This window comes from Lygodium microphyllum, chromosome 16, assembly GCF_053477565.2.
Source record: "Lygodium microphyllum isolate KBCC chromosome 16, Lygodium_microphyllum_v1.1.10, whole genome shotgun sequence".
In the NCBI taxonomy this organism is placed as follows: Eukaryota; Viridiplantae; Streptophyta; class Polypodiopsida; order Schizaeales; family Lygodiaceae; genus Lygodium; species Lygodium microphyllum.
In genome coordinates, this window is record NC_141150.1 from 124438814 (window position 1) to 124463937 (window position 25124).

General features: G+C 40.9%; 1 protein-coding gene and 1 pseudogene across 1 annotated transcript; one reads left to right on the top strand and one right to left on the bottom strand.

Annotated features, from left to right (window-relative positions):
* Nucleotides 1-275: 275 nt before the first annotated feature.
* Nucleotides 276-650, top strand: LOC148023375 (mannose-specific lectin-like). The gene has a single exon (XM_087695385.1). It carries the CDS (start codon nt 276-278, stop codon nt 648-650), a length of 375 nt encoding a protein of 124 aa, XP_087551511.1.
* A 15106-nt stretch (nt 651-15756) lies between these two features.
* On the bottom strand, nt 15757-24787 carry LOC148023376 (uncharacterized; annotated as a pseudogene).
* Nucleotides 24788-25124: the final 337 nt, after the last annotated feature.

A 25124-nucleotide genomic window follows, 5' to 3' on the forward strand; every position in this document is an offset into this window, starting at 1 on the left:
GTTCCATGCCAAGCTTTGTTCGATACGGCGCTTTGTTCGATACGGCGCATACACCGCATCTTATGTCCACTCTCTCCATGGACCACGAATGCTATAATTATGAGCATAAAGGAAAAAGGGAATAATAAAGATAATGCCGCGAATATAGATAATGCGGACATAATAGGCAATTATCACCTGCACGTTAGCGCCTATAAAGAGGCAAGACGGCGGTGAGATGATCAAGTGCAGAAGAAGAACTAATAGCACACCTCCTGAAGATCAGGATCAGAAAAATGGCAGCAGAGCAGGCGAAGAAACATGGCTCCATTTTGTACGCCGACCAAGAGCTGGCGATGGATGAGAGCTTGACCTCGGAAAATGGGCAGTATTCTCTGATCATGCAGGGTGATGGGAATTTTGTGGAGTACAAGTCGCCAGCTGGAACTGCCGTCTGGCACAGCAACACAGCTAAGCGTGGCAAGCGGGCCTGCCTGCAAAGGGACGGCCGCTTACTGGTGCTCGGTGATTGCGGCACGGTGGAGTGGGCTAGCTCCGACAAGCCTCTCAAGGACGACAGCTACAAGCTAGTGCTGCAGAACGACGGCAACGCCGTCATCTATGACGGCGCTGACGTGTCCGTCTGGTCTAACTGCGTCGACAAGAAGTAGCTTACATACAAGCTACACTACTTATAGAAGAGGGGTGGTGTTTCTGCCTGTGTTGTAATTGGATTGGGCCCAGGTGTTATATAGCTAAATAAAACAATGGCCACCTCTCATCGTCTGCAATCTCTCTCTCTCTCTCTCTCTCTCTCTCTCTCTCTCATCCCACGTTTGTTTCTACGAATCTAAACTCACCAGATTTACGTGTCTAGACTTATGTAGTTACGGTATTTCTAGTGTTCGCACGTCTAGGCTTATGTAGTTATGGCATTTCTAGTATTCGCACATCTGTGCTTGAATATATCTACCATTTCTAGTAGACTCATGCACTTACCATGCATCATTTCTAGTTGAATTTATATGCTTAAGTTTTTCATGGTGGGCTTCTCCCATTCTTCTCGCAAATAAAAATATGGTTGCATGTGCTCTCTCTCTCTCTCTCTCTCTCTCTCTCATCCCACATTTGTTTCTAGGAATCTAAACTCACCAGATTTAGGTGTCTAGACTTATGTAGTTACGGTATTTCTAGTATTCGCACGTCTAGACTTATGTAGTTACGGCATTTCTAGTATTCGCACGTCTGTGCTTGAATATATCCACCATTTCAACTAGACTCATGCACTTACTATGCATCATTTCTAGTTGAATTTATATGCTTAAATTCTTCATCGTGGGCTTCTCCCATTCTTCTCGCAAATAAAAATATGGTTGCATGTGCTTCTTAATAGATTACTATGCACTTAACCAGATAATGGCGAGAAATAAGTACCAAATGCCAAGCATGGATGGGCTTTTTTTAAAAAAAATATTCTAGCAACACTTATGATGTTGATGGATAAAGTTTTAGGTTCATATTTGGGAAAAAATATAGTAGTTCTCCTTAATGATATAATGATTTATAATAAACAAAAAATAGAACACCTAGAGTACTTAATATGTGCTATATTCAATTTCATCAAGAAGATCAAAGTATTTGGGAAGGAATCTAAATTTTGATTTTTCACTCAAAAGATCCATTACTTGAACCATATCATAACCACAAATGCTACGAAGATGAGTCTTCATAAGAGCGATGCCATTATGAGGTGGTGGTGAGAGTCTAAAATCTCAAGGGCCTCTATTGCCATGTAGTCTATTGTGTAGACACTATCCTAATCGTATTTGTTCCTAAGGAAATGACCTTTGCCAACCTAGTTGGTGCATGGAGGCTTCACTCACAATGGAGTATAGGTCTTATTATTCAAGCTCTTGGAGTGGCCCCCCTTGATGCTTGGTTTGGAGAAGAAGAGCTTGAAGGAAGCTCCTTCTAATCCTATCACTTCCTTCTCACTGCACAAGTATGGTTCAAGCACATGGGCAAGAACACTTGCGGGCTCTCAATGCAATGCATAGCTAGCCCTAATGTAAACCCTACACTAGGCTCAAGCACACACACGTGCATTCAAGCTCAAGCAAACACTCATGCATTCACACAAGCAAGAAGATAGAGAGAGAGAGAGAGAGAGAGAGAGAGAGAGAGCAATAGACATGCCTTAGCATAAACGTAAGCGAGAGAGAGAGAGAGAGAGAGAGAGCGAGAGAGAGAGAGAGAGAGAGAGAGAGAGAGAGCAATAGACATGCTTTAGCATAAACATAAGCAATAGATTAGTCCTCCTTAACCAAGACAAGCTCATGAGAGTAGACTAGAGCTCTCGCAAGTATGCTTCTTCACTCTCCACAAGAGGGAGTTGAGAAAGGAGCAAAAAAGGATGGGTTTTACACAAGCACTCACTTATATAGGAGTTTTGGCCAAAAATTAGGTCTTGTCCAAAACTAGCCAAAACTCAAGTTTCTTCTAATTTGAGTCCTATCAAGGCTAGTTCTAGCTAAATTCATGGGCGGGAGTTCAAATGCTTGGGAAATTACAAAGTGGAACTCATACGAGCCCGAACATATTACCATGTGGATATATTCGCAAGGTTTGGCAGGATTTTAGATTAGTCACCCAAAATGTCAAAAAACTGTAAAACATGCCTTGAGTGATCATTTTTCGATGAAGATCCTTGTAAACTAAGGGTGCAGGTTTACATTCCCCCCTACCACACTACATTCCATCCTCGAAATGGTAGTTAGAAGAAGTGGTAGTGCTAGTGGTGATTATGGCCAACTCTGGGGAACCTGTTCTTATCTTTGTTATTAGTCACGGTAAATGTCGTAATAATTATCATATTTGATAGGAGAATAGGGAAAAAAAGATGACAAAATTGTGAAAAAGAAGGCCCTTATGTGTCCCATTCAAGTTCTCCCAAACAGATGAGGCGTGGCAAGTTAGTGGCGATTTCACATTTGATGTGACTGGGAACACAGGCAATGGTGAGGATGTCAGAAAGTAGGGAGATCTGTTTTTTGCAAAGTGCGCATATTTCTTGATGGATCTTGATAGCTATGGCCCTGTATTGGCCATCTCGAGCTCTAGTCACTCTAGCATCTATTGTGCTGGTGATGCGATTGAACTCATCTTGTAAGTTTTCAATGAGAAATTGATCAGCTCACAACCTATGCGTAATTTTCTCTAGCCTTAGAAATTCGTGTGAGAATGTAGTGTTTGCTTCATAGCAACTGTACTTTTCATTACTGACATGTTGTTGTAGGAGCACTCCAAGCACACTAATGTGGAACTTGTTGAACCATGCATCCAGCCGAGGGTTTGGCATAATGGTTATAAGGCTGTTTGGAGAAAATTTGACAAGATTTCGGAAGCACCAACTGTTTACACTTTTTGGACCTGTTTTGGGTTAGTATTGAGTGTCTAGGTCTCTTCTGGGAGTGTGGTGCATGTACACACATAATATAACATAGTGGAAAGAATTGGTTTCATACCTAAGGTGTGTATACTCTTTGAAACACCATATGAGTGTGTGGTCTGCTGCATGCACAGCCCCAAAACCAAATCTCACACAATCTTGTATATGATGTTTTTGTCTCAAACTGGTGAGGACTTGATATACCCCCCTAATCTTGCACACACACACACCACATATGATGCACATGGTCACTCAAAACATGCATAGAGCACATCAACGCATAGTTAACACATAGGAGTACACACATGTAAAAGCAATAAACCTAATTCTTACTCATTTGCATTCAAAAATTGATGGAAAATCACACAACTCTCTTTGATGAGAGCTCCTTTAGTTGTTGCATTTAAAAAATTCTCCTCAACAAAGTGAACTGGGCGGCCTCTATGCCCAGCCCATGACCAAAAATTTACAAGTATAAAAACCCACTTCCTAGGCTCACCAGGTTCAATAATCTACAAATTGGAAACAAAATCGGTTGTCCCAGTATAGTTACAAAGATGGTTTTACACAAAAGATGGTTGGCCCTACTGATCCCCAAAAATAATCTGGTCGCCCCAAAACTTGGCGGAACACAAGTATATTGTTCCACGACCAGGATGCATTCAATTGTAGGAGTCTGACACAAGGTTGTAGTAATCAACACACATCAACACAATCAATTGCACACCAAACTTGAAGTACGGCTAAATGCCTTAGGTATCCATCAAGACGGCTATTTGATGTCTTGGCAACTTGTCTATCAAGCTCCTTCTCTGGTGGTTGATCAATGGAATCAAAAAAAGCACTAGAATTAGGGTTAACCATGATGGCTACACTAGTACTAGAAGGCATATCTAGGTCCATGATCTCTATAAACTCATGCAGAATAATATCTTTGACCTCTGATGTTGGCTCTGCATGCAGAATAATATCTTTGACCTCTGATGTTGTTGTCCCCACCTCCTTCAGAGTTTTGATTGGCTCTGCATCTTTCTCTTCATGTTGACGCTTCCTCTTATCATTTTTCCTTTTTCAAGAGATATTGATTTACTGTCATTAATGCAGTGATGAAAGTGGTGGCACTCACTAGCTCCTCACATAGGTTTTTTCTAACCATTCAACCTTCATCATCATCATCTCACCCTCGGCCATGTGTGATACAACACTCAAGGCCAAAGGATTCACTAGATAAGATATACCCTCTGTTGTCTTCACACAAAGGCATGAAGACCTATCAATGCCGCATGTGTCTACTTTTGTATATTGAACAGCTCCACAATTCTTGAAGGGAGAGTCATGGCAATCCTTAAAGAACAAATGAACCCACTCTAGAATGCCTCTAGATGGTGAGCAGAAATCCAAATCCCATTGTTTTTGAGGCTCTATAGTGCCATCCACCAAAAGTGGTTTGGTTCTTTTGTTGTTGTGACATCTCACCCATAAAGGTGTCCACAAAGTAATTTTTTTTACAAAGTGTTTCCAACGATCTTAAGGACCATATATAATAGCCCCACACCCCTATGGCCAAATCCATAAGAGTTATTAGTGGTCACTCAAACAAGTAAGAGGCATCTTCTCTCCTTTGATGAATAGCCCTATAGGGATTTTATTCTCAAGAACATCAACTTGTTTTATTGAAAGAAACCCCATATCCGTATGGTCAAAGAGCCGTGGGACTTAATCATAACCTAATAGCCATACGACCCTTTGGCCATATGAGTTTTTAGCTGCCTTGAAAATACATCTCTATTTTAGTCCTATGGTCAACGGTCCATAAAACTCAACAAGCAAGGTTTCTTAATGTTTAAGGGCCCTTACAAACATAGGCATATGGCTCATTAAGAAATATTTCTTAAATATGGAGAGGTTTCTTTTCTATTCCTGCTTTATGGTACCCACTCAGTCATAGTCCTATGGCCAAAAAGCCATAGGACTCAAAGATAGAGATTTCTATGAGGTCTCCTTTCTAGGCAATAACCACCCAATCTCATTATTAGGTCTCGAATGGTAATCCACTGGGCGTTATGGCTCAAGAATGAAGAGTTGTTATTGATATAGAGGTATCCTTGGAGGCATAAGACCACTCAGTTAGAGATATTTTTATATTCACTCATCCATATCCCTATGGCCAAAGGGCCACAAGACTCAATAATGAAGACCTCTTATTACTATAAGGATATCCATTATAGGGCTAATAAAAATCAGTCATAGGTCTTGGTATAGAGCTTCAGTGGTCATAGTAGTTTTTTGGTGGCCACTCAATCATAGCCCTCATTTCTAGCTCCTATTGCAAAAGAGTACTAGAATTTTCTAGCCCTATGACCAGAGGGCTATAGGACTCAATCTTAGTCATTCGATGAGATAGACTTCTCTAGCCTTGTGTCTTAAAGGGTCATAAGACTCAATTTTCATCATTTAGCAATATAGTCTCTATTCCTATGGTCATAGGGACATAGGACTCAATTATAGCCATTTAGCCAAGAGTGACAACTCCCTTTGTCCAGAGGACTCAATCTCAACCATTTAGCCATCGCACTCATTCAAAGCCCTATGTGACTCATACGCACTTGTTTCTCTGCATCACTCATTCATAATCCTATGACCGTTTGGCCATAGGGGTCTCTTTTCTAGGCCTATGTGTGGCTACATAGGTCTCTTTCTATTTGCCAGAGGCCTCTTTACTAGGCCTGTGTGACCGGCTTGCCATAAGAGTAATAGGGTGCTCCCTCTCTTTTGAATCTCTATCTCTTTCTCCTTTTTGTTTCATCCCCCCCCCCCTCTTTCTCTTCTTGAGTCCTTAAATTTTCTAGCCCTATGCCAAAGGGCCATAGAGGTCTCTTTTCTAGCCCTATGCCAAAGGGCCATAGGGGTCTCTTTTCTAGGTCTATGTGACTGGGTTTTATTGCCAAAGAGTCTTTGAGTTTTCGCGCCCTATGGCCAAAGGGCCATTGGACTCAATCATAGCCCTTTAGCCACTAGGATTCAGTCATACCAATTTATTAACATCATTCACTCAAAGCTCTATGGCCCTTTGGCCCCACAGGGGTCTCTTTTCTAGGCCTATGTCCAGCTACATAGGCCTCTTTTCTAGGTCGCAAGGCCTCTTTACTAGGCTTGTGACATTAGGGGAAGGTTGAGGCCCATAGGGGCCCTTTAAGCTGCCATATTAAAATTTTAAGCACTTTGGCTTAACTTGTTAATGTTCTTTAACTTTGGATGCTCTTCTTTTCTTCAAACGGCTAGAATTTCAAATTTTAAAATTTCCCACCAAAACCAATTTAAAATCGGCGGACGAGAAAAACTATATCATGTAACATATCTATGGAAAGATTTCAATGCATAGATTCTAGATCTGTAATCTTCGCATATGTTGATTCGAAAATCAAAAAATTTCCCTCCCACTTTTCTAGAGAGAAAAAGTACACAGGGAATCTTTGAAATAATCTTTTAGAATTTCTTAAAAACCCAACATTCTTCTCCACATGGCAAACACCCATTTGCCTTTCTCTTAATCATGTTGATTAGCCCATGGCATCTTAAAGGGCCCCTATGGACCTCATCCTTCCCCTAATGCCAAGAAGCCACAAAAGTCATAGGGTATTCTCTCCCTCTCTCTCTCTCTGTCTGTCTTTTTTGAATCTCTCTCTCTTTTGTATTCTCTCTCTCTCTCCCTCTCCCTCTCCCTCTCCCACTCCCTCTCCCTCTCCCTCTCCCTCTCCCTCTCTGTCTCTTTCTCTATCTTCTTATGTTTCTCTCTCTCTCTTTCTCTCACTCTTTTTGTTTCATTATCGTCCTCTACTCTTCTTGTGTCTTATAATTTTCTAGCCCTATGGCCAAAGGGTCATAGGGTATCCTCTCTCTCTCTCTCTCTCTCTCTCTCTCTCTCTCTCTCTCTCTCTCTCTCTATCCTTCTATCTAGCCTTTTTGTATCTCTGTCTCTATCTCTCTCTTGTGTTTCATTCTCTCCCCTCTCTCTCGCTCTCTTCTCTCTTTATCTTCTTGAGTCTTACAATTTTCTAGTCCTATTGCCAAAGGGTCATAGGGTATTCTCACACACACACACACACACACTCTCTCTCTCTCTCTCTCTCTCTCTCTCTCTCTCTCTCTCTCTCTCTCTCTCTCTCTCTCTCTCTCTCTCTCTCTCTCTCTCGTTTCATTCTCTCTCTCTCTCTTCTTGAGTCTTACAATTTTCTAGCCTTATGGCCAAGGGGTCATATGGTATTCTCTTTCTATCTGTCTCTATGTTTCTCTCTCTCTCTCCCCTTGTCTCTCTTTCTCTAAACCTAGGGTGCAGGTCTACATTCCCCCTACCACACTACATTCCGTCCTCAGAATGGTGGTTGAAAGAAGAGGTAGTGCCGGTGGTGATTGTGGCCAGCTTTGGGGAACCTCTTCTTGTCTTTCTTATTAGTCACGATAAATGTCATAATAATTTTTGTAGTTGATAGGTCAAAAAAGATGACAAAATTATGAAAAAGAAAGCCCTTATGTGTCCCATTCAAGTTCTCCCAAACAGATGAGGCGTGGCAAGTTGGTGGCAATTTCACATTTTATGTGAATGGGAACACAGGCGATGGTGAGGATCTTAGAAAGTAGGGAGATCCTTTTTCACAAAGTGCGCATATTTACTGATGGATCTTGATAGATATGGCCCTATATTGGCCATCTCGAGCTCTAGTCATTCTAGCATTTGCTATGCTGGTGATGGAGTTGAACTCATCTTGTAAGTTTTCAATGCAAAAATGATTAGCCCGCAACCTATGTGTAATTTGCTCTAGCCTTAGGAATTCATGTGATAATGTAGTGTTGGCTTCATAGTAGTTGTACTTTTCATTACTGACATGTTGCTATAGGAGCACTGCAAGGACACTAATGTGGAACTTGTTGAACCATGCATCCATAGCCGAGGGTTTGCCATAATGGTTGTAAGGGTTTGCACCAGCTGTTTACACTTTTTGGACCTATTTTGGGTTAGTATTGAGTGTCTAGGTCTCTTCTGGGAGTGTGATGCATGTACACACATAATAAAACATAGCGGAAAGAATTGGTTTCATACCTAAGGTGTGTATACACTTTGAAACACAATATGAGTGTGTGGTGTGCTTTGTGCACATCCAAAACCAAATCTGACACAATCGTGTATATGATGCTTTTGTCTCAAAATGGTGATGACTTGATATACCCCCCTAATCTGTATGCTGAGAGGATCGTATGGTTGAAGTATGAAGGGAAATGGAGTTTTATATGAGTGGCTATGACCTCTCATAGTTCTTGCACACACACGACACATATGATGCACATGGTCACTCAAAACATGCATAGAGCACATCAACACATAGGAGTACACACATGTAAAAGCAATAAACCTAATTCTTACTCGTTTGCATGCAGGAATTGATGAAAATTACATGACTCTCTTTGATGAGAGCTCCTTTAGTTCTTGCATTCAAAAAAGTCTCCTCCACAAAGCAAACTAGGCGGCCTATATGCCCAGATCCCATGACCAAAAATCTACATATATAAAAACCAACTTCCTAGGCTCACCAGGCTCAATAATCTACAAATTGGAAACCAAATTGGTCCTAATATAGTTACAAAGATGGTTTTACATAGAAGATGGTTGGCCTTGCTGATCCCCAAAAATAATTTGGTCACCCCAAAACTTATCGGAACACAAGTATATTGTTCCACGACCATGATGCATTCAATTGTAGGAGTCTTTTCGTAATCAACACAATGAATTGCACACCAAACTTGAAGTACTACTCAATGCCTAGGTATCCATCAAGACGGCTCTTTGATGTCCTAGTAACCTATCTATCAAGCTCCTTCTTTGGTGGTTGATCAATGGAAGCAAGTATTAGAAGCAGGGTCAACGATGATGGCTACACTAGTGCTAGATGGTATATCTAGGTCCATGATCTCTATAATCCCTCTCTGTCTCTCTCTCTATCTTTTTATGTTTCTCTCTCTCTTTCTCTCACTCTTTTTGTTTCATTATCTTCCTCTATCTCTCACTCTTCTATTGTCTTATAATTTTCTAGCCCTGTGGCCAAAGGGTCATAGGGTATTCTCTCTCTCTCTCTCTCTCTCTCTCTCTCTCTCTCTCTCTCTCTCTCTCTCTCTCTCTCTCTCTCTCTCTCTCTCTCTCTCTCTAGCTTTTTTTGTATCTCTTTCTCTATCTCTCTCTTCTTTTGTTTTCATTCTCTCCCCTCTCTCTCTCTCTTCTCTCTTTATCTTCTTGAGTCTTACAAATTTCTAGTCCTATTGCCAAAGGGTCATAGGGTTCTCTCTCTCTCTCTCTCTCTCTCTCTCTCTCTCTCTCTCTCTCTCTCTCTCTCTCTCTCTCTCTCTCTCTCTCTCTCTCTCTCTCTCTCTCTCTCTCTCTCGTTTCATTCTCTCTCTGTCTCTCTTCTTGAGTCTTACAATTTTCTAGCCCTATGGCCAAGGGGTCATATGGTATTCTCTTTCTATCTATCTCTATGTCTCTGCCTCTCTCTCCCCTTGTCTCTCTTTCTCTAAACCTGGGATGCGAGTTCACACTACATTCTATCCTCAAAATGGCGATTGAAAGAAGAGGTAGTGGTCATGGTGATTGTGGCCAGCTCTAGGGAACCTCTTCTTATCTTTCTTATTCATCACAGTAAGTGTCCTAATAATTATCGTAGTTGATAGGAGAATAGGTAAAAAAAGATGACAAATTTGTGGAAAAGAAGGCCCCATTAGGAAAAGTTTGGACCTCAAAAGGGCCCTTTAGATTAAGGGGTGATTATGAATGGGCCAATAGGAAGAGGATGGTGGTAACAATTGGGGCCCTCCACAGAGTAGGGGGAAGTCTACTTTTCTAGCCTCATTATGTCTTCGTCCCTAGAGAGAAGGAAGGGGGGTAGGGGGTGGGGTTACGTAGGGGGAGTGGGGGGTTATTAAATGCATGCATTTTTAGCCCCACCAAAAAATCTTGTGCATAAAAAAACCTTAGTTTTTTTTTAAATGAAACTTTTTCAAAACTTCACTTTTTCCCTCTAAAACTCCCTCCCAACCTATACTATGGTCAAAAAAGTATTTCCTATCTATAGTATCCCTCTCCCAAGCTCCCTTTGATTGCAAGTAAACTTTTTGTTACTCCACATCCTCTCCTTCCCATTTTCTCTCTCTAAACCTCTCAAGCTCTCCATTGTTGCAGCAAGCAAGCTTTCTATACCTCTCCATTGCTAAGAATCATCATCTCCTCTGCACCATAAGCCCTCCATTGCTTCTCCACACTCAAGCTCTCCAAGTTTGCAAGTGCACCATCCCTCCCAAGCTCTCTATTGCTTCTCCATTCTTAAGCTCTCTCAAGCTCTCCTAGCTTACAAGTGCACCATCCCTCCCAGGCTCTCCGTTGCTTCTCCACTCTCAAGCTCTCCATTAGTGCACCTAATCTGAGGCTCCCATGGTCTCCATTGATGCATACATCTCAACCTCTCCTTTGGTGCACCTCACCAAAGCTCTCCATCAAAACTCTCTCCATCAACTCTCTCTCAAGCTATCCATTGCTGCCACAACCTACACTTCACCAAACCTCTTAGAAGCTCGCATTAGCTTTCTCAAGCCATACTAGCTCCCCCTTCCTCCATTCAAATGACCACCCCGTGCACACACCATCAACTACCAAAAGACAAGATTGAAGAACTTGTGTTGCATAACACACGGAACAATGGTGGAGAATGGGTAGCAACAGGGTTCGAGAGAGGCTCTTGGGTTTACATGCAACCCACAACGATTGGCCCTTATCGTGTGCGGCAACGCGATGTATTAGACCAACATTGGAAAGGGAGGCTTCTTGGTTTCAAGGAGAAGAAATGTGCGGAGTGGTGGCGATTGTCCATTGGATTATCGGACATACATGTACGTAATAACATTTGACAGAGGGCATTCTCTACGAATTGTAGGTTTCTTGTTTCGTGTATCACATTGTTGCTCTTCAACTTCAATATAAATCATTGCATGCTTACTTACTTTGGTGCTTTTGTAGTCATCTTCCCCTCAAGTCTCATTGAAGAGCAACCTCTCCAAAGTCTATCAGGTACATTCACATCGATTTATACGAGCATTGGGGAGGTGATGTTTGTTGGAATGCCTCCACCACAGCTCAATCAAAGAAGGGTATTCTTTTATTCACATACGTATATTATTCCTAAGAAAGCGGGAGAGTATGGTAAACTCGAACCTCTCTCACCACCTGATCTTCATAGCTTAGAATGGCCCCAACTAGATGCTTGGTCAGTGTTTGCCCTCAAGCATAAGACCAGTATGGACATTTGTTCATCAATGAAGTTTGGAACAACGTCCAGATCTCTGGGTTTGAGTTGGTGTTGCACAATCCATGTCTTTGTGCACATTTTTCATGACCTTCCATTCAGCCAAACTACTACTATGTTTGTATACAAGGAGGTTGAATTTGAGCTTTTTGAGGCATTACTTGGTGAGAAATGTGCAATTGTGGAGGAAGGATTGCACAATGGGTACACTTATAGATGCAACATGGGGCAAAATATTAGCATAAGATACCTAAGATCTCGCACAACATCGTATACTCGCTTTCATTATGAGCATTGGATGCTTAAAAAGGATAAATGGATTCCTCTACAGCTTAATGAGGGCGAGATATTACCTATTTTTCTCCATGATTTGGATAAAGCATGCAGCCTTCGAATGGATGAATGCTTGGGGGATGCTTGCCATCAAGACTGAATTCCCCTTAGACAACACTGCTGACCCCCTGAGTGACATGCTCCTCCCCCTTGGTGATTCTGTACTAGAAACTGTCACCCTCATGAACTAGGAGGTCGAGAATGTAGAGCAAGACCTAGTGTCAGAAGAGGAATTCATGGCCATCCAAGCATTGCTCATTGCAGAGGATGATGCACCCCCTGCCCGACTCCAAGCTAGAAAAAGACACCACACACAAAAGGTCTTCCATTAACCTCAACACGAACAAAGAGGAAGACGATTTGGATGAGGTAAACAAACACCTTATGTCGCTCAGTACAGTTTGGTTTTTACTGCTAGTGCTAATATGTCTTGTACTTGGAGAACGTAATTGACATGGACGCATGGGCGAGCCACGCGCAAGGCATTCGGCCCACAAGCGGCCATCGTACACTATATCGAGAGGATGCCAAAGGAAGATATTTCCATCTTGCACATAGACTTCACACCCTTCGGCCGATTCTATGTATGGGCAGTGAAAGCCCTCTCAGAATTTTTGTGCCTCTCCCCTATAAGCCAAGGGGCTAACTATGTAATCCTAGTGAGGAAGGGTCTAGCTATAGGTACCTTTAGCACAGGATTTCAGGGTTTGCCCACATAGGGATACACCGAAGCTTAGGCAGTGATGATCTTGATGCCATGACCAAAACCCTTTTGCTTGCTAAGGTCCCTAAAGCCAAGTGGCATCACACAAACTTTGTAAATAAACTTCTTGGAAATGACGGTCCAATGTAAACATGATTTTTAATGAAAACACATGTTTTGTTGCACAACTTCTGTTCATTCCTTTCTATTCAGTTGAAATTAAAGTTATTGCTTTGATATGGACGATACGAGACTTGTGCACCGACAGACAGGTATGTGCTAGTGATGAATCCTTTTTTTGTCAACTGCTAGGGGCTCCTATGTAGCTGTAGGGGCCTTGGCCAGAGAGACACGTAGATCAACCATCCAAAATCCTTGGAAGGCTGATTAATGGCCACACAGGAGCCCCTAACAGCTAACAAAAAAATAAATTCATCACCAGCACGCCGATCGATGCGCAAGTCTCGTGTCATCTGCAAGAACTTTTGTAGATGAGAAAAAAAATCAAAACAAGAATTTTGAGCTAGAGCGCTCGTGTACAATTAGTTAATTACACAATCGAAAAGGAGCTAGAGTGCTCTGACATAGTCGTAGACAAAAGTATTTTTCATTACAGAAGGAAGATTACATTTGAGGTTTCTAATTACGCTTGCCTCTAATGCGCCGTGCAAGGGCTAGGTCTTTATCTTGTATTGTAACTCTCTTTGCATGTATTGCACATAGGTTAGTGTCCTCGAATAGGCTCACTAAATATGCTTCGGTTGCCTTTTGGATCACCTCGAGTGCGACACCTTGCATGCGGAACTCTATCCGATAGCTTTGCAAAAATTCTTTGCATGTCCTTGCAAAGGGACCCTTGCGAATCAGAAGTTCCGTTAATTTCTGGTAGTGCTTGATCTCTGCAAAAACTTTGCTGTAGGGGTGTGCCTTTCTTTGTTGGGGCCTATGAGGTGCTTGGACATTTTGCGGGGCAGGTCGACGGGCTCTCTAGAAGAACTTTATTTTTCTTGCCTTCTTCTGTTGTGTTGGATCTGGCCTCCCCTCTGACTATTGCTGCTACTACTGAAGTACGTCTTGTAGCTCTTGCCCTTCATTGCTAGGCTGTTGCTCATCATCTTCATTGTTTTGTTCATCTTCAGGCTCTACGGGCATTTTTCTGGTTCGTAAAGCTCGAGGAGGTAGTACCTTGCCTCGAGGGCCCAATGCGCAGATGTGAGGGATCTACATGTCCTCCCATGGTGCCCTGCCGCCTACACTAGGCTCCCCGTCTGAATGGGGTTACGGCTCCTCTGGGTCCGTGTTTGGCTCATCATCGATGTACCCTCCTATTAAGCACCACCAGCCTCCCATCATCTTAATCCGGCCCATTGTCGCCGTAGATGTTGAGGGTGCGTTACCTATTGACTATGAGGCCGCACGTCGTCCTAGAGTTCGTAGTGTATGGCTGCCCCACGTTACACTCTGTTCTTTGTGTGGTACTGATGTGGAGGCCCTATTGGTCTCATCGGGTCTCCATGGGCATTGAGTACCTTGGAGCATGTTACGATTTTGCACATTTGCACGTGCAATTTGCTTAGTGCGTGCCATGTGAGGAGAAGTATCGTGGGTGGAATGTTATGAAGTTGTGAGAGAATGAGGTTTTAAATTGGAGGTGGTCGTTCACATTCGGCCACCCACTAATGTCCACCCTCCTCGGGGGGTTTCACGCGGTACACCAATTTTAATTCAAAAATGACATAAATTGAAAATTTCGTCAAAGATACAATATGGCCTTAGGAGTTCCTTGCCCATATTTTGCCTACACGCACCCTAGTTTGACGCTAAGTAGCATGGGTTGCAAGGCCATGTGTACTTCTCCATGCCTCAGAACGGTGATGGGCGGGCTCATCGTCCAGCTTGTCTCGCAATTTCAGAGTTTCGCACATGCTCCATGTCTCACTTACGTCCAAATGTGCTTCGAAAGAACTAATTAAACATCTCTTGTAAGTAGTTTGACCGTACTCTACCACCTCCATGATGCGTATTTTTGAAATAAACCCCCCTCACCCGGTAGTGCGACTTTTCCATGCCTTGTGTACTCCAAATGTCAAGCGACCCATATGTATTCATGAAGTAGGTCCCATGTGCAAAAAAAATGTATTGCACCATCCCACCAAACAAAAGAAGTATTATTAGTGCGTGTCTATTTTTAGTCCTATATTTGATGTGTTAGAATGGCATACCATATAATGGGTTATGCTTGTTTCACCCCAAGCATTAGTGACTACTGTCGTGAACTTGACTAGACGATATTGAAACTCTATACGCTGTTGTTCCGTTGTACTTGAACGAGACATTAGCTTAACCATTTTGTCAAAAGATGCCCACACTTGCTTTCTTCGATTATCGACCATTGGATTTGGATCGTTGTCGGTGGTGCACTTGCATAATTCCTTCCACAGCTCCCACATCTACTCTTCCGACTGCACCTCATCATCTTCTCCGTCCTCATGATGAGCTCTTGTCATCTTTGAGGGTGGCCTTTGAAGAAACCTTCTCGCTTTTGCACCACTCATGGATACTTGTTGAGCAATCTCATGAGTGACGCTAGAGTTTTTGTTAGCCACAATGGAAACATTTCCACCATGACACCCGATTGAATTCAGAAGGGCCTCTACTTGGGTCATTGCATCTATTGATCTTTCATTGGGCTTCATGGTGAATGCATAATCAATATGAAGCTTCAACAAACGATTAAATATACGCATGAATGCATGTAATGTGCAGAAATAAACATTACTGAGTGGGAAGTCAATGATAGGATTCCAATCACGATCCAAGCATGCCCTGTCTAGCTCGTCAAGCATGGGGCAGCTCAACACAGACGTGTCCCATTGTCTTCCTGCATCCTCACCCACACCGCCATCTTGAGCTTTCGGCTGTGCAATGGTGCTTTGTTCTAGTCTCTTCCCTCATGAAGTGACATTTTGACCCTTCGTTGGTTTCTTGTATCCACGAGTATAGAATGAGAAAGGCAACAAAGAATTGGCACCTTGCTTGCATCCAAGCAAGCACTTAATTGTCTTCAAATCTCCACCCAAATGCCACTCCACTTCAAATGTTCCAAATCCTTGAACATCCAACTTCTCGCCTGACATCATTTGAGCACAAATTGTCTCTGGTATATATGGAATTCTATCAAACATCCATTGGAGGACCTTGTGCATTTCTTTGGGAACTTCGAATGCACCTAGCCACCATATCTCCTTCTCCAATTGGACACTAAAAGAGGGTATATCTGGAGCATGGAATCTTCTCGCTTTGCACAAAATAAGGCATCATTCATGAGTGTTACGCTAATCCTCTCAGGCCTTTGACCCTTAACTATTTGAGACACACTCATCCAGCTTCAACACAAAAGCCAACTTCTCTCCTAGCACTACAAAACATAGAGGTCATACATTATAAGAACACAAAGGTCATACATTGTAAAAATGTGTGCCCTCACCTACTTAGAGATCATTGCTTGTTGAAGTTTTCTCAGGTCAACAAAAATATTATTGAACTTTGTATATTGATATCCATCTGGCTTTGCAGATGCACTTGATCCATTCCTCGACCCCGAGCGCTTTTTAAAAATGCCAGGGATGCACATTGTGCCTTCAACATGCAGATACTCCCCTAGGCGAGAAAAAACATCTTAACTGCTTACCTTTCGGGCAAGATGAATCCTATGTGGTACAAGAAAGAAGTATTGAGTGATGCCATGCTTGCGTAATGCATCTTTCAAGAGTTGATGGACCCCTTGGTATCCCTTTGTGCTAATGCCTGCATCGTCACATGCAATCGACATCAAGCTCGGACACTATGTTGGAAAATTTTTGCATTACCTCCTTAGTGATTGCATCCCTCATGCGCTTTGACTCTGATTTATGGAGGAAGGAGATGATGTCTATTGGCTTGAGGCATCTCAACATAAGATATGCACAATCAGTGTGGGTCTCACTAGCACACACCTCTTGAATAAAATTTCTGAGATTACATCAGCAACTTGTTAGTGTTAACATGAAAATGTATGTTTTAATTGAAACTTGATGGGAAGAGTATGCTCACTTAGTTGTTAACACTCTCCTCTTGCAAGCACCACCACCGAGTGCAAGTGTCTCTATAGAACTAAAGGTCCGTTTACGCTCCCTTGCTCCCAGTGGAGTCTCTTTCATTCATTGAATGGTATTCTTCAATTGTGCAATGGTACTCAAATTCTCTTGAACTTGTGTGAGGTGCCGACCCCAACTCGGGGAAGACTAACCTTTGACAGCCTAATAGACTTTTAGTACGTATGCGGTTGACGACCTCCCTCATCCCGACTGGAATACCGAAGGGATTACGAGCAACCAACGTAGTCTATTATCTACCTCGCAGGGGAAACGCGATCTCTTAAAGCCTCTAACTGTTAATCAAGGTCTGTGACCTTAAGATTACAGTAAATAAACCTTGCACTTGGTTCATAGAGTTAACACCTTTTTCCCTATCAAGTGTGAGGCATGGCCGTTAACCTTTCCCCTAAAATAAGTTTTATTTGGGTTCTCATCCTTACGGGCTCCTATGGATCTAGAATTGTTGGAAAGCTATCCAACTTATCGGAACCACCCGGCCATGAATCGGAGTCGTCGGGACTACCAATTCCCCACTTTACTTGAAGGGTCCAGTGTTTCCTAATTACTACCACACTGTTTTAAATATACAAACATGTTCGTTAAAACAGCCTTTCAAACGTTTCAAACAAGATAAGACATTGTTTACTGAAAACAATCCCTACTTTGATTTAAATTCATTATTCAATTACAATCATTCATTTTTATTTAACGACGCTGCCTCCATCGGCCTTTCAGCCTTTCTGCGTCCCAACATGGCTTGTCGAGGCGTCTGAGTTCATTCATAGCACAACCCTTTCCTGGGCTTCCAGTGCCTTTCCATTGCACAACCCATCCGGGCTTCCAATGCCTTTCCATTGCGCGGCTTTCCAAGCTCCTGCGCTTCCAATCGACTCGGCCTCAGGCGCTATGCTAATACACCGGAAGATCTAGAATCCGGCGGTACCAACGAGGGTAGCTAACATCTCGTCCTAAGCGACTAAGGGTTTTTAATTGACTCATAGCCCCCGCTAAGTCCCCTTGCCCCTCGGAGATGCTCCTCGCTTGGCGGGCTTATTGGCACCACTCGTCTCTTGCCCAAGAAAAACGAGTAGCTTATCCCATCTCAAGCTACGATGCGCTACCCTTCCAGAGTGGGGAAACGTCCCAATGGGGTGGAGATTACGCCCATAGAACTTATTCACACGGCCGAAGCCGTCAATTCTGCCTAGTTGGCGAGAATTCAATTTTACCCATTAGAACTTTCCTTATTTAAAATTTACTATTTTCCAAACAAATTTGGGAAATTCAAACACTTCCATTTGGGAAGATCAAACATTCTTTTGAATTTAAAATACTTTAAAACACATGCGCGAGTTTCGTAGAACGATTGTTTGCATTTACGGTCAAGGTTTCTCTCAATTAGTCCCTAGGCTAAAACTAAGGTCGTGTATGCAATGCCTTTAAATTATGACATTAATTTAATTCAAGAACTTCGTAATTGAAAGCTTTTCCACTCACCTCGTGTACATTCATAGTAGCGACGACATTGTGTGTAGTGGCTGCTGCCAACGCTTCGTGTTCGCGACTAGTCTTGGCTTCGTTGTGTACAGACTCGCGAGTGCATTTTGGGGCCATTTTTCACTCACACACAATAATAAGCTCACGAGGAAAATTTAAAAAAACTGACACAATTTTCGCATATAGATTGAGGTTAGCGTAGAGTGCGAATATGAATTTCCGTTACAATTACCCTATTATTTTTGAAATTTAATCTAATTTACAATTTTTAAATTAAATCTAGAATTTCCTAATTTTCTAGGTATTTTAATGTAGATTTTATAAATTTCTGCATCTTCTTTAATTAAAAAGTTATTTTTAACTCAAAAATTTGATTAAAATTTTCTAAAATGAGCAAAAATTATAGAAAAAATTCTCTAAATTCTAAAAAATTCAGAATTCTACAAAAATTTCTAGAATCTTAATTTTATTAATTTTATTTAATTAAATTAGCTTGATTTTTAACTCTAATTAAGTGATTTTTTACCCTTAATTAATTCAAAATTAGATTTTCATTATTTTTCCTCGATCCTTACACTAATCTTCACACATGGTACTCACATCACTTTTTAATTTTAAGATTCTCTAATTTTTCCTAATTTATTTTCATAATTAGGAAAAGTAATTAATTTTTAATAATTATATATTAATAGATTTTTTAGCATTTCTTTATTGCATCATACTTATATGCTATCTAATTTCGCAAGAAAAATATCAATTCTTGCTAATTGTGCATAATTTTGCTAATCATGATTAGCGCTCGCTAATTACAATTTGGCAAATTAAGCATAATTAGACACACACACACACATAGAATGCTTTTATATATTACATTGAGTGTATAAATGCTCATGCATGCTTTAAGTAAAGAAATTGACTAGATACATAAGAGGATTTTGATTAATGTAGAGAGAAGGAGAGTAATTGAGCTCTAATTGAGCTTAATTAAGAGACTAAGAAATTAATCTAGTGCCGAAATTCATTAATTTGCAGCAATTTAGAGGATATGCAACTTGAAAATTACAACATTACCTTAGCTCTTATGGTCCTTGCTACTTCGTTGTCAACTTCTCTCTAAATCTAATGAGCGATTAGGAAATTAGGGTTTTCCCTAATGTGAAACTCTAATCTCACAAACCCTAACCCTAATTTCTCTAAAGCTTAACCCTAAAATTTCTCTCAAATTTTGCTCTAAAATTTTCTCTAAAAATGGCTAAGGATGGGGTATTTATATAGGGGAGTGCAGGGCCTTAGTGAGAGGGTGTTAGGAGCAGTTAACTGAGCCCATTCTCTCTCTAGAAGAGGTGCCTTCTCACATGCTCGTGACACTTGGCAATGGTTGCCTCATGCACCACACATGCCCAAGCCATGTGCCCAAAACCATGGTTTTTGCCCTAAGCCTTTTCACCATTCAATTTTGCATTATTCCCAACAATTCCTCATTAATTGAATTGAGTCTAATGTGCACATACTTTGTTCGTTTTCCGATCCGTTTCGACCAATGGGTATGCTCACACATATAGCACAAGACTCCTTTGCGAATACGGTAATTACTCTTCAAAAAATGTAAAAAAAGAAAACTGAATTTGTACACTTTTTAAAACTCAATTCTCTTTAAAGTTCTCGTAAGAAAAAGATTCGCAATAGCACAACCTCGGGTTGGGATATTACATTCTCCCCAACATAAGGACTTGAGATGTCGTCATCTCGCAAAGAACTGAGGGTAATCCTCGAGAAGTGAAACTTGGTCTTTCCATGTCGCATCCTTGGTTGGGTAGTCCTTTCATTGTACCAAATGCTCTCTTAGGATTCGGTTCCTAAGAATCCTTTCCCGAGTCTCCACTATATCTTTCAGGTTGTAACTCAAGAATACTCTGACTTGGCATGACAATCTGCTCATCGTCAAGTACATGATATGGGTTCGGTATGTAAGGTTTTAACAGACTTACATGAAAAACATTATGTACCTTGAGATGTGCCAGTAGGTCCAGTTTGTAGGCTTGGGATCCTATCCTTTTGGTAATAGTGTAGGGTCTACAATACCTATCCTTTTGGTAATAGTGTAGGGTCTACAATACCTTGCACTGAGCTTCTTATACTTCCCTAGGGATAGTGAACTTCTTTTGGGTCGTACTGAAAGGAAAACTTTCTCCCCTCTGCAAATTGTCTATCCGATCTCTTCGCATCAACGTACTGCTTCATCGTAGTCTATTATCTACCTCGCAGGGGAAACACGGTCTCTTAAAGCCTCTAACTATTAATCGAGATTTGCGACCTCAAGATTACAGTAAATAAACCTTGCACTTGGTTCATAGAGTTAACGCCTTTTTCCCCATGAAGTGTGAGGCACGGCCGTTAACCTTTCCCCTAAAACAAGTTTTATTTGGGTTTCTCATCCTTACGACACTCCTACGGATCTAGAATTGTTGGAAGGCTATCTGACGTATCGGATCCACCCGGCCATGAATTGGAGTCGTCGGGACTACCAATTCCCCACTTTCCTTAAAGGGTCTAGTGTTTCCTAATTACTACCACAGTGTTTTAAATATACAAATAGGTTCCTTTACTTTATTTACGATACTTTGTTCATTAAAACAGCCTTTCAAACGTTTCAAACAAGATAAGACATTGTTTACCGACAACAATCCCTACTTTGATTTAAATTCATTGTTCAATTACAATCATTCACTTTTATTTAATGATGCTGCCTCCATCAGCGTTTCTGCGTCCCAACATGGCCTGTCGAGGCGTCTGAGTTCATCCACAGGACAACCCTTTCCCGGGCTTCCAGTGCCTTTCCATTGCACAACCCATTCGGGCTTCCAGTGCCTTTCCATTGCACAACCCATCCGGGCTTCCAGTGCCTTTCCATTGCGCGGCTTTCCGAGCTCCTGCGCTTCCAATCAACTCGGCCTCAGGTGCTATGCTAATACACTAGAAGATCTAAAATCCGGCGATACCAACGAGGGTAGCTAACATCTCATCCTAAGGGACTAAGGGATTTTTAATTGACTCATAGCCCCCGCTAAGTCCCCTTGCCCCTCAGAGATGCTCCTCTCTTGGTGGGCTTATTGGCACCACTCGTCTCTTGCCCAAGAAAAATGAGTAGCTCATCCTATCTCAAGCTACGATGTGCTAGCCTTCCACAGTGGGGAAATGTCCCAATGGGGTGGAGGATACACCCATAGGACTTATTCACACAACCAAAGCCGTCCATTCTGCCCAGCTGGCGAGAATTCAATTTTACCCATTAGAACTTTCCTTATTTAAAAAATTTTCTTTTTTTGCCAAACAAATTTGGGAAATTCAAACACTTCCATTTGGGAAGATCAAACATTCTTTTGAATTTAAAATACTTTAAAACATATGCGCGAGTTTCGTGGGATGATTGTCCGCATTTATGGTCAAGGGTTTCTCTCAATTAGTCCCTAGGCTAAGACTAAGGTCGCATATTCAATGCCTTTAAATTATGACATTAATTTAATTCAAGAACTTCGTAATTGAAAGCTTTTCCACTCATCTCGTGTACATTCGTAGTAGCGACGACATTGTGTGTAGTGGTTGCTCCCAATGCTTCCTGTTCGCGGCTAGTTCCGGCTTCATTGTGTATGGACTCGCGAGCGCGTTTTGGGGCCATTTTTCACTCACACACAATAATAAGCTCACGAGAAAAATTAAAAAAAAACTAACACAATTTCCGCATATAGATTGAGGTTAACGTAGAGTGAGAATAAGAATTTTCGTTACAATTACCTTATTATTTTTGAAATTTAATCTAATTTTCGATTTTTCAAATAAAACTAGAATTTCCTAATTTTCTAGGTATTTTAATGCAGATTTTATTAATTTTTACATCTTTTTTAATTAAAAAGTCATTTTAACTCAAAATTTTGATTAAAAAATCCTAAATATAGCAAAATTATAGGAAAAATTCTCTAAATTCTAAAAATTCAGAATTCTGCAAAATTTTCTAGAATCTTAATTTTTTATAATTTTCTTAATTTATTTAATTAAATTAGCTCGAATTTTAACTCTAATTAAGTGATTTTCTATCCTTAATTAATTCAAAATTAGATTTTCATAATTTTCCCTCAATCCTTATACTAATCTTCACACATGGTACTCACATTACTTTTTAATTTTAAGATTCTCTAATTTTCCATTATTTCTTTTCATAATTAGAAAAAGTAATTAATTTTTAATAATTCGATATTAATAGATTTTTGAGCATTTCTTTATTGCATCATAATTATATGCTATCTAATTTTCCAAAAAAAATATCAATTCTTGCTAATTGTGCATAATTTTGCTAATTCATATTAGTGCTCGCTAATTACAATTTGGTAAATTAAGCATAATTAGACACACACATGCGCATAGAATGCTTTTATATATTACATTGAGTGTATAAATGCTCATGCATGCTTTAATTAAAGAAATTGACTAGATACATAAATTGATTTTGATTAATGTAGAGAGAAGGAGAGTAATTGAGCTCTAATTGAGCTTAATTAAGAGACTAAGAAATTAATCTAGTGCCGAAATTCATTAATTTGCAGCAATTAAGAGGATATGCAACTTGAAAATTACAACATTACCTTAGCGCTTATGGTCCTTGCTACTTCATTGTCAACTTCTCTCTAAATGTAATGAGTGATTAGGAAATTAGGGTTTTCCCTAATGTGAAACCCTAATCTGACAAATCCTAACCCATATTTCTCTAAAGCTTAACCCTAAATTTGCTCTCAAATTTTGCTCTAAAATTTTCTCTAAAAATGACTAAGGATGGGGTCTTTATATAGGGGAGTGCAAGGCCTTAGTGAGAGGGTGTTAGGAGCAGTTAACTAAGCCCATTCTCTCTCTAGAAGAGGCGCCTTCTCACATGCTCTTGACACTTGGCAATGGTTGCCTCATGGACCACACATGCCCATACCATGTGCCCAAAACCATGGTTTTTGCCCTAAGCCTTTTCACCATTCAATTTTGCATTATTCCCAGCAATTCCTCATTAATTGAATTGAGTCTAATGTGCACATACTTTGTCCGTTTTCCGATCCGTTTCGACCAATGAGTACGCATACACATATAGCACAAGATTCCTTTGCGAATACGATAATTACTCCTTCAAAAAAAGTACAAAAAGAAATCTGAATTGGTACACTTTTAAAAACTCAATTCTCTTTAAAGTTCTCGTAAGAAAAAGATTCAAAATAGCACAACCTCGGGTTGGGATATTACATTCTCCCCAACATAAGGACTCGAGATGCCCTCATCTTGCAAAGAACTAAGGGTAATCCTTGAGAAGTGAAACTTCGTCTTCCCATGTCGCATCCTCGGTTGGGTAGTCCTTCCATTGTACCAAATTCTCTCTTAGGATTCGGTTCCTAAGAATCCTTTCTCGAGTCTCCACTATTCTTTGAGGTTGTAACTCAAGAATACTCTGACTTGGCATGACAATCTGCTCATCGTCAAGTACATGATCTGGGTTCGGTATGTAAGGTTTTAACAGACTTACATGAAAAACATTATGTACCTTAAGATGTGCCGGTAGGTCAAGTTTGTAGGCTTGGGATCCTATCCTTTTGGTAATAGTGTAGGGTCCACAATACCTTGCATTGAGCTTCTTGTACTTCCCTAGGGATAGTGAACTTCTTTTGGGTCATACTTGAAGGAAAAATTTATCGCCCTTTGCAAATTGTCTATCCGATCTCTTCGCATCAGCGTACTGCTTCTGCCTGTCGCGGGCTGCTTGGATATCCTTGCGGATAGGTCTCGTTTGCTCAGACATGTCTTCAATCATTCTCTTTGAAGCTTCTACTCTCAAGGTTGGATCATAAAAATTTAGCGGTGAAAGACATTCCTAGCCGTAGAATGCACAAAATGGAGTCAAACCTATGCTTCACTGAAGTGATGAATTATAAGCGAATTCCACTAAAGGAAGGTATTGGATCCATTTGGTAGCTTCTATGTTACAGTAGGCTCTCAGAATATCTTCAGTCACTTGATTGACCCGCTCTGTCTTTCCATCTGTCTGTGGATGGTAAGCTGTACTAAAGCATAACTGAGTTCCGATAGCGTGAAATAAGGAAGTCCAGAACTTCGATGTGAACTTAGCATCTCGATCGCTAATAATCCGCTTTGGTAACCTGTGTAATCTGAAAATTTCCTTTATGAAAAGACGGGCGATATCAGAAGCAGTGTGCGTCACCTTAACTGAGATAAGGTGAGCTACTTTAGTCAACATATCAACCACTACCATGATTGAATTAAATCCTCCTTGTACACTGGCTAATCCTGTGACAAAGTCCATGCTTATGAATTCCTACTTCATTTCAGGTATGTCTAGAGGCTGAAGCTTTCCGAGGAGTAGAACTCGTTCTACTTTGTTCCTTTGGCATGAGAGACATTGTCGCACGTAGCGTAAAACATCGCCTTTCAATCCTACCCAATGATAACTTTTCCTAACTGCATTTAGCGTTTTTGCATAACCTGGGTGTCCTGAAGTTGGAGTATCATGGGCTTCGTATAGGATTGCTTTCTTCAAAGAAGGTTCCTTTGGTACACACAACCTATGTCTAAAGTATAGACATTCATCATCACAAGCATAATTCCTGATCAACCTCTTCTCCTTATCATTGCTCCCTCCT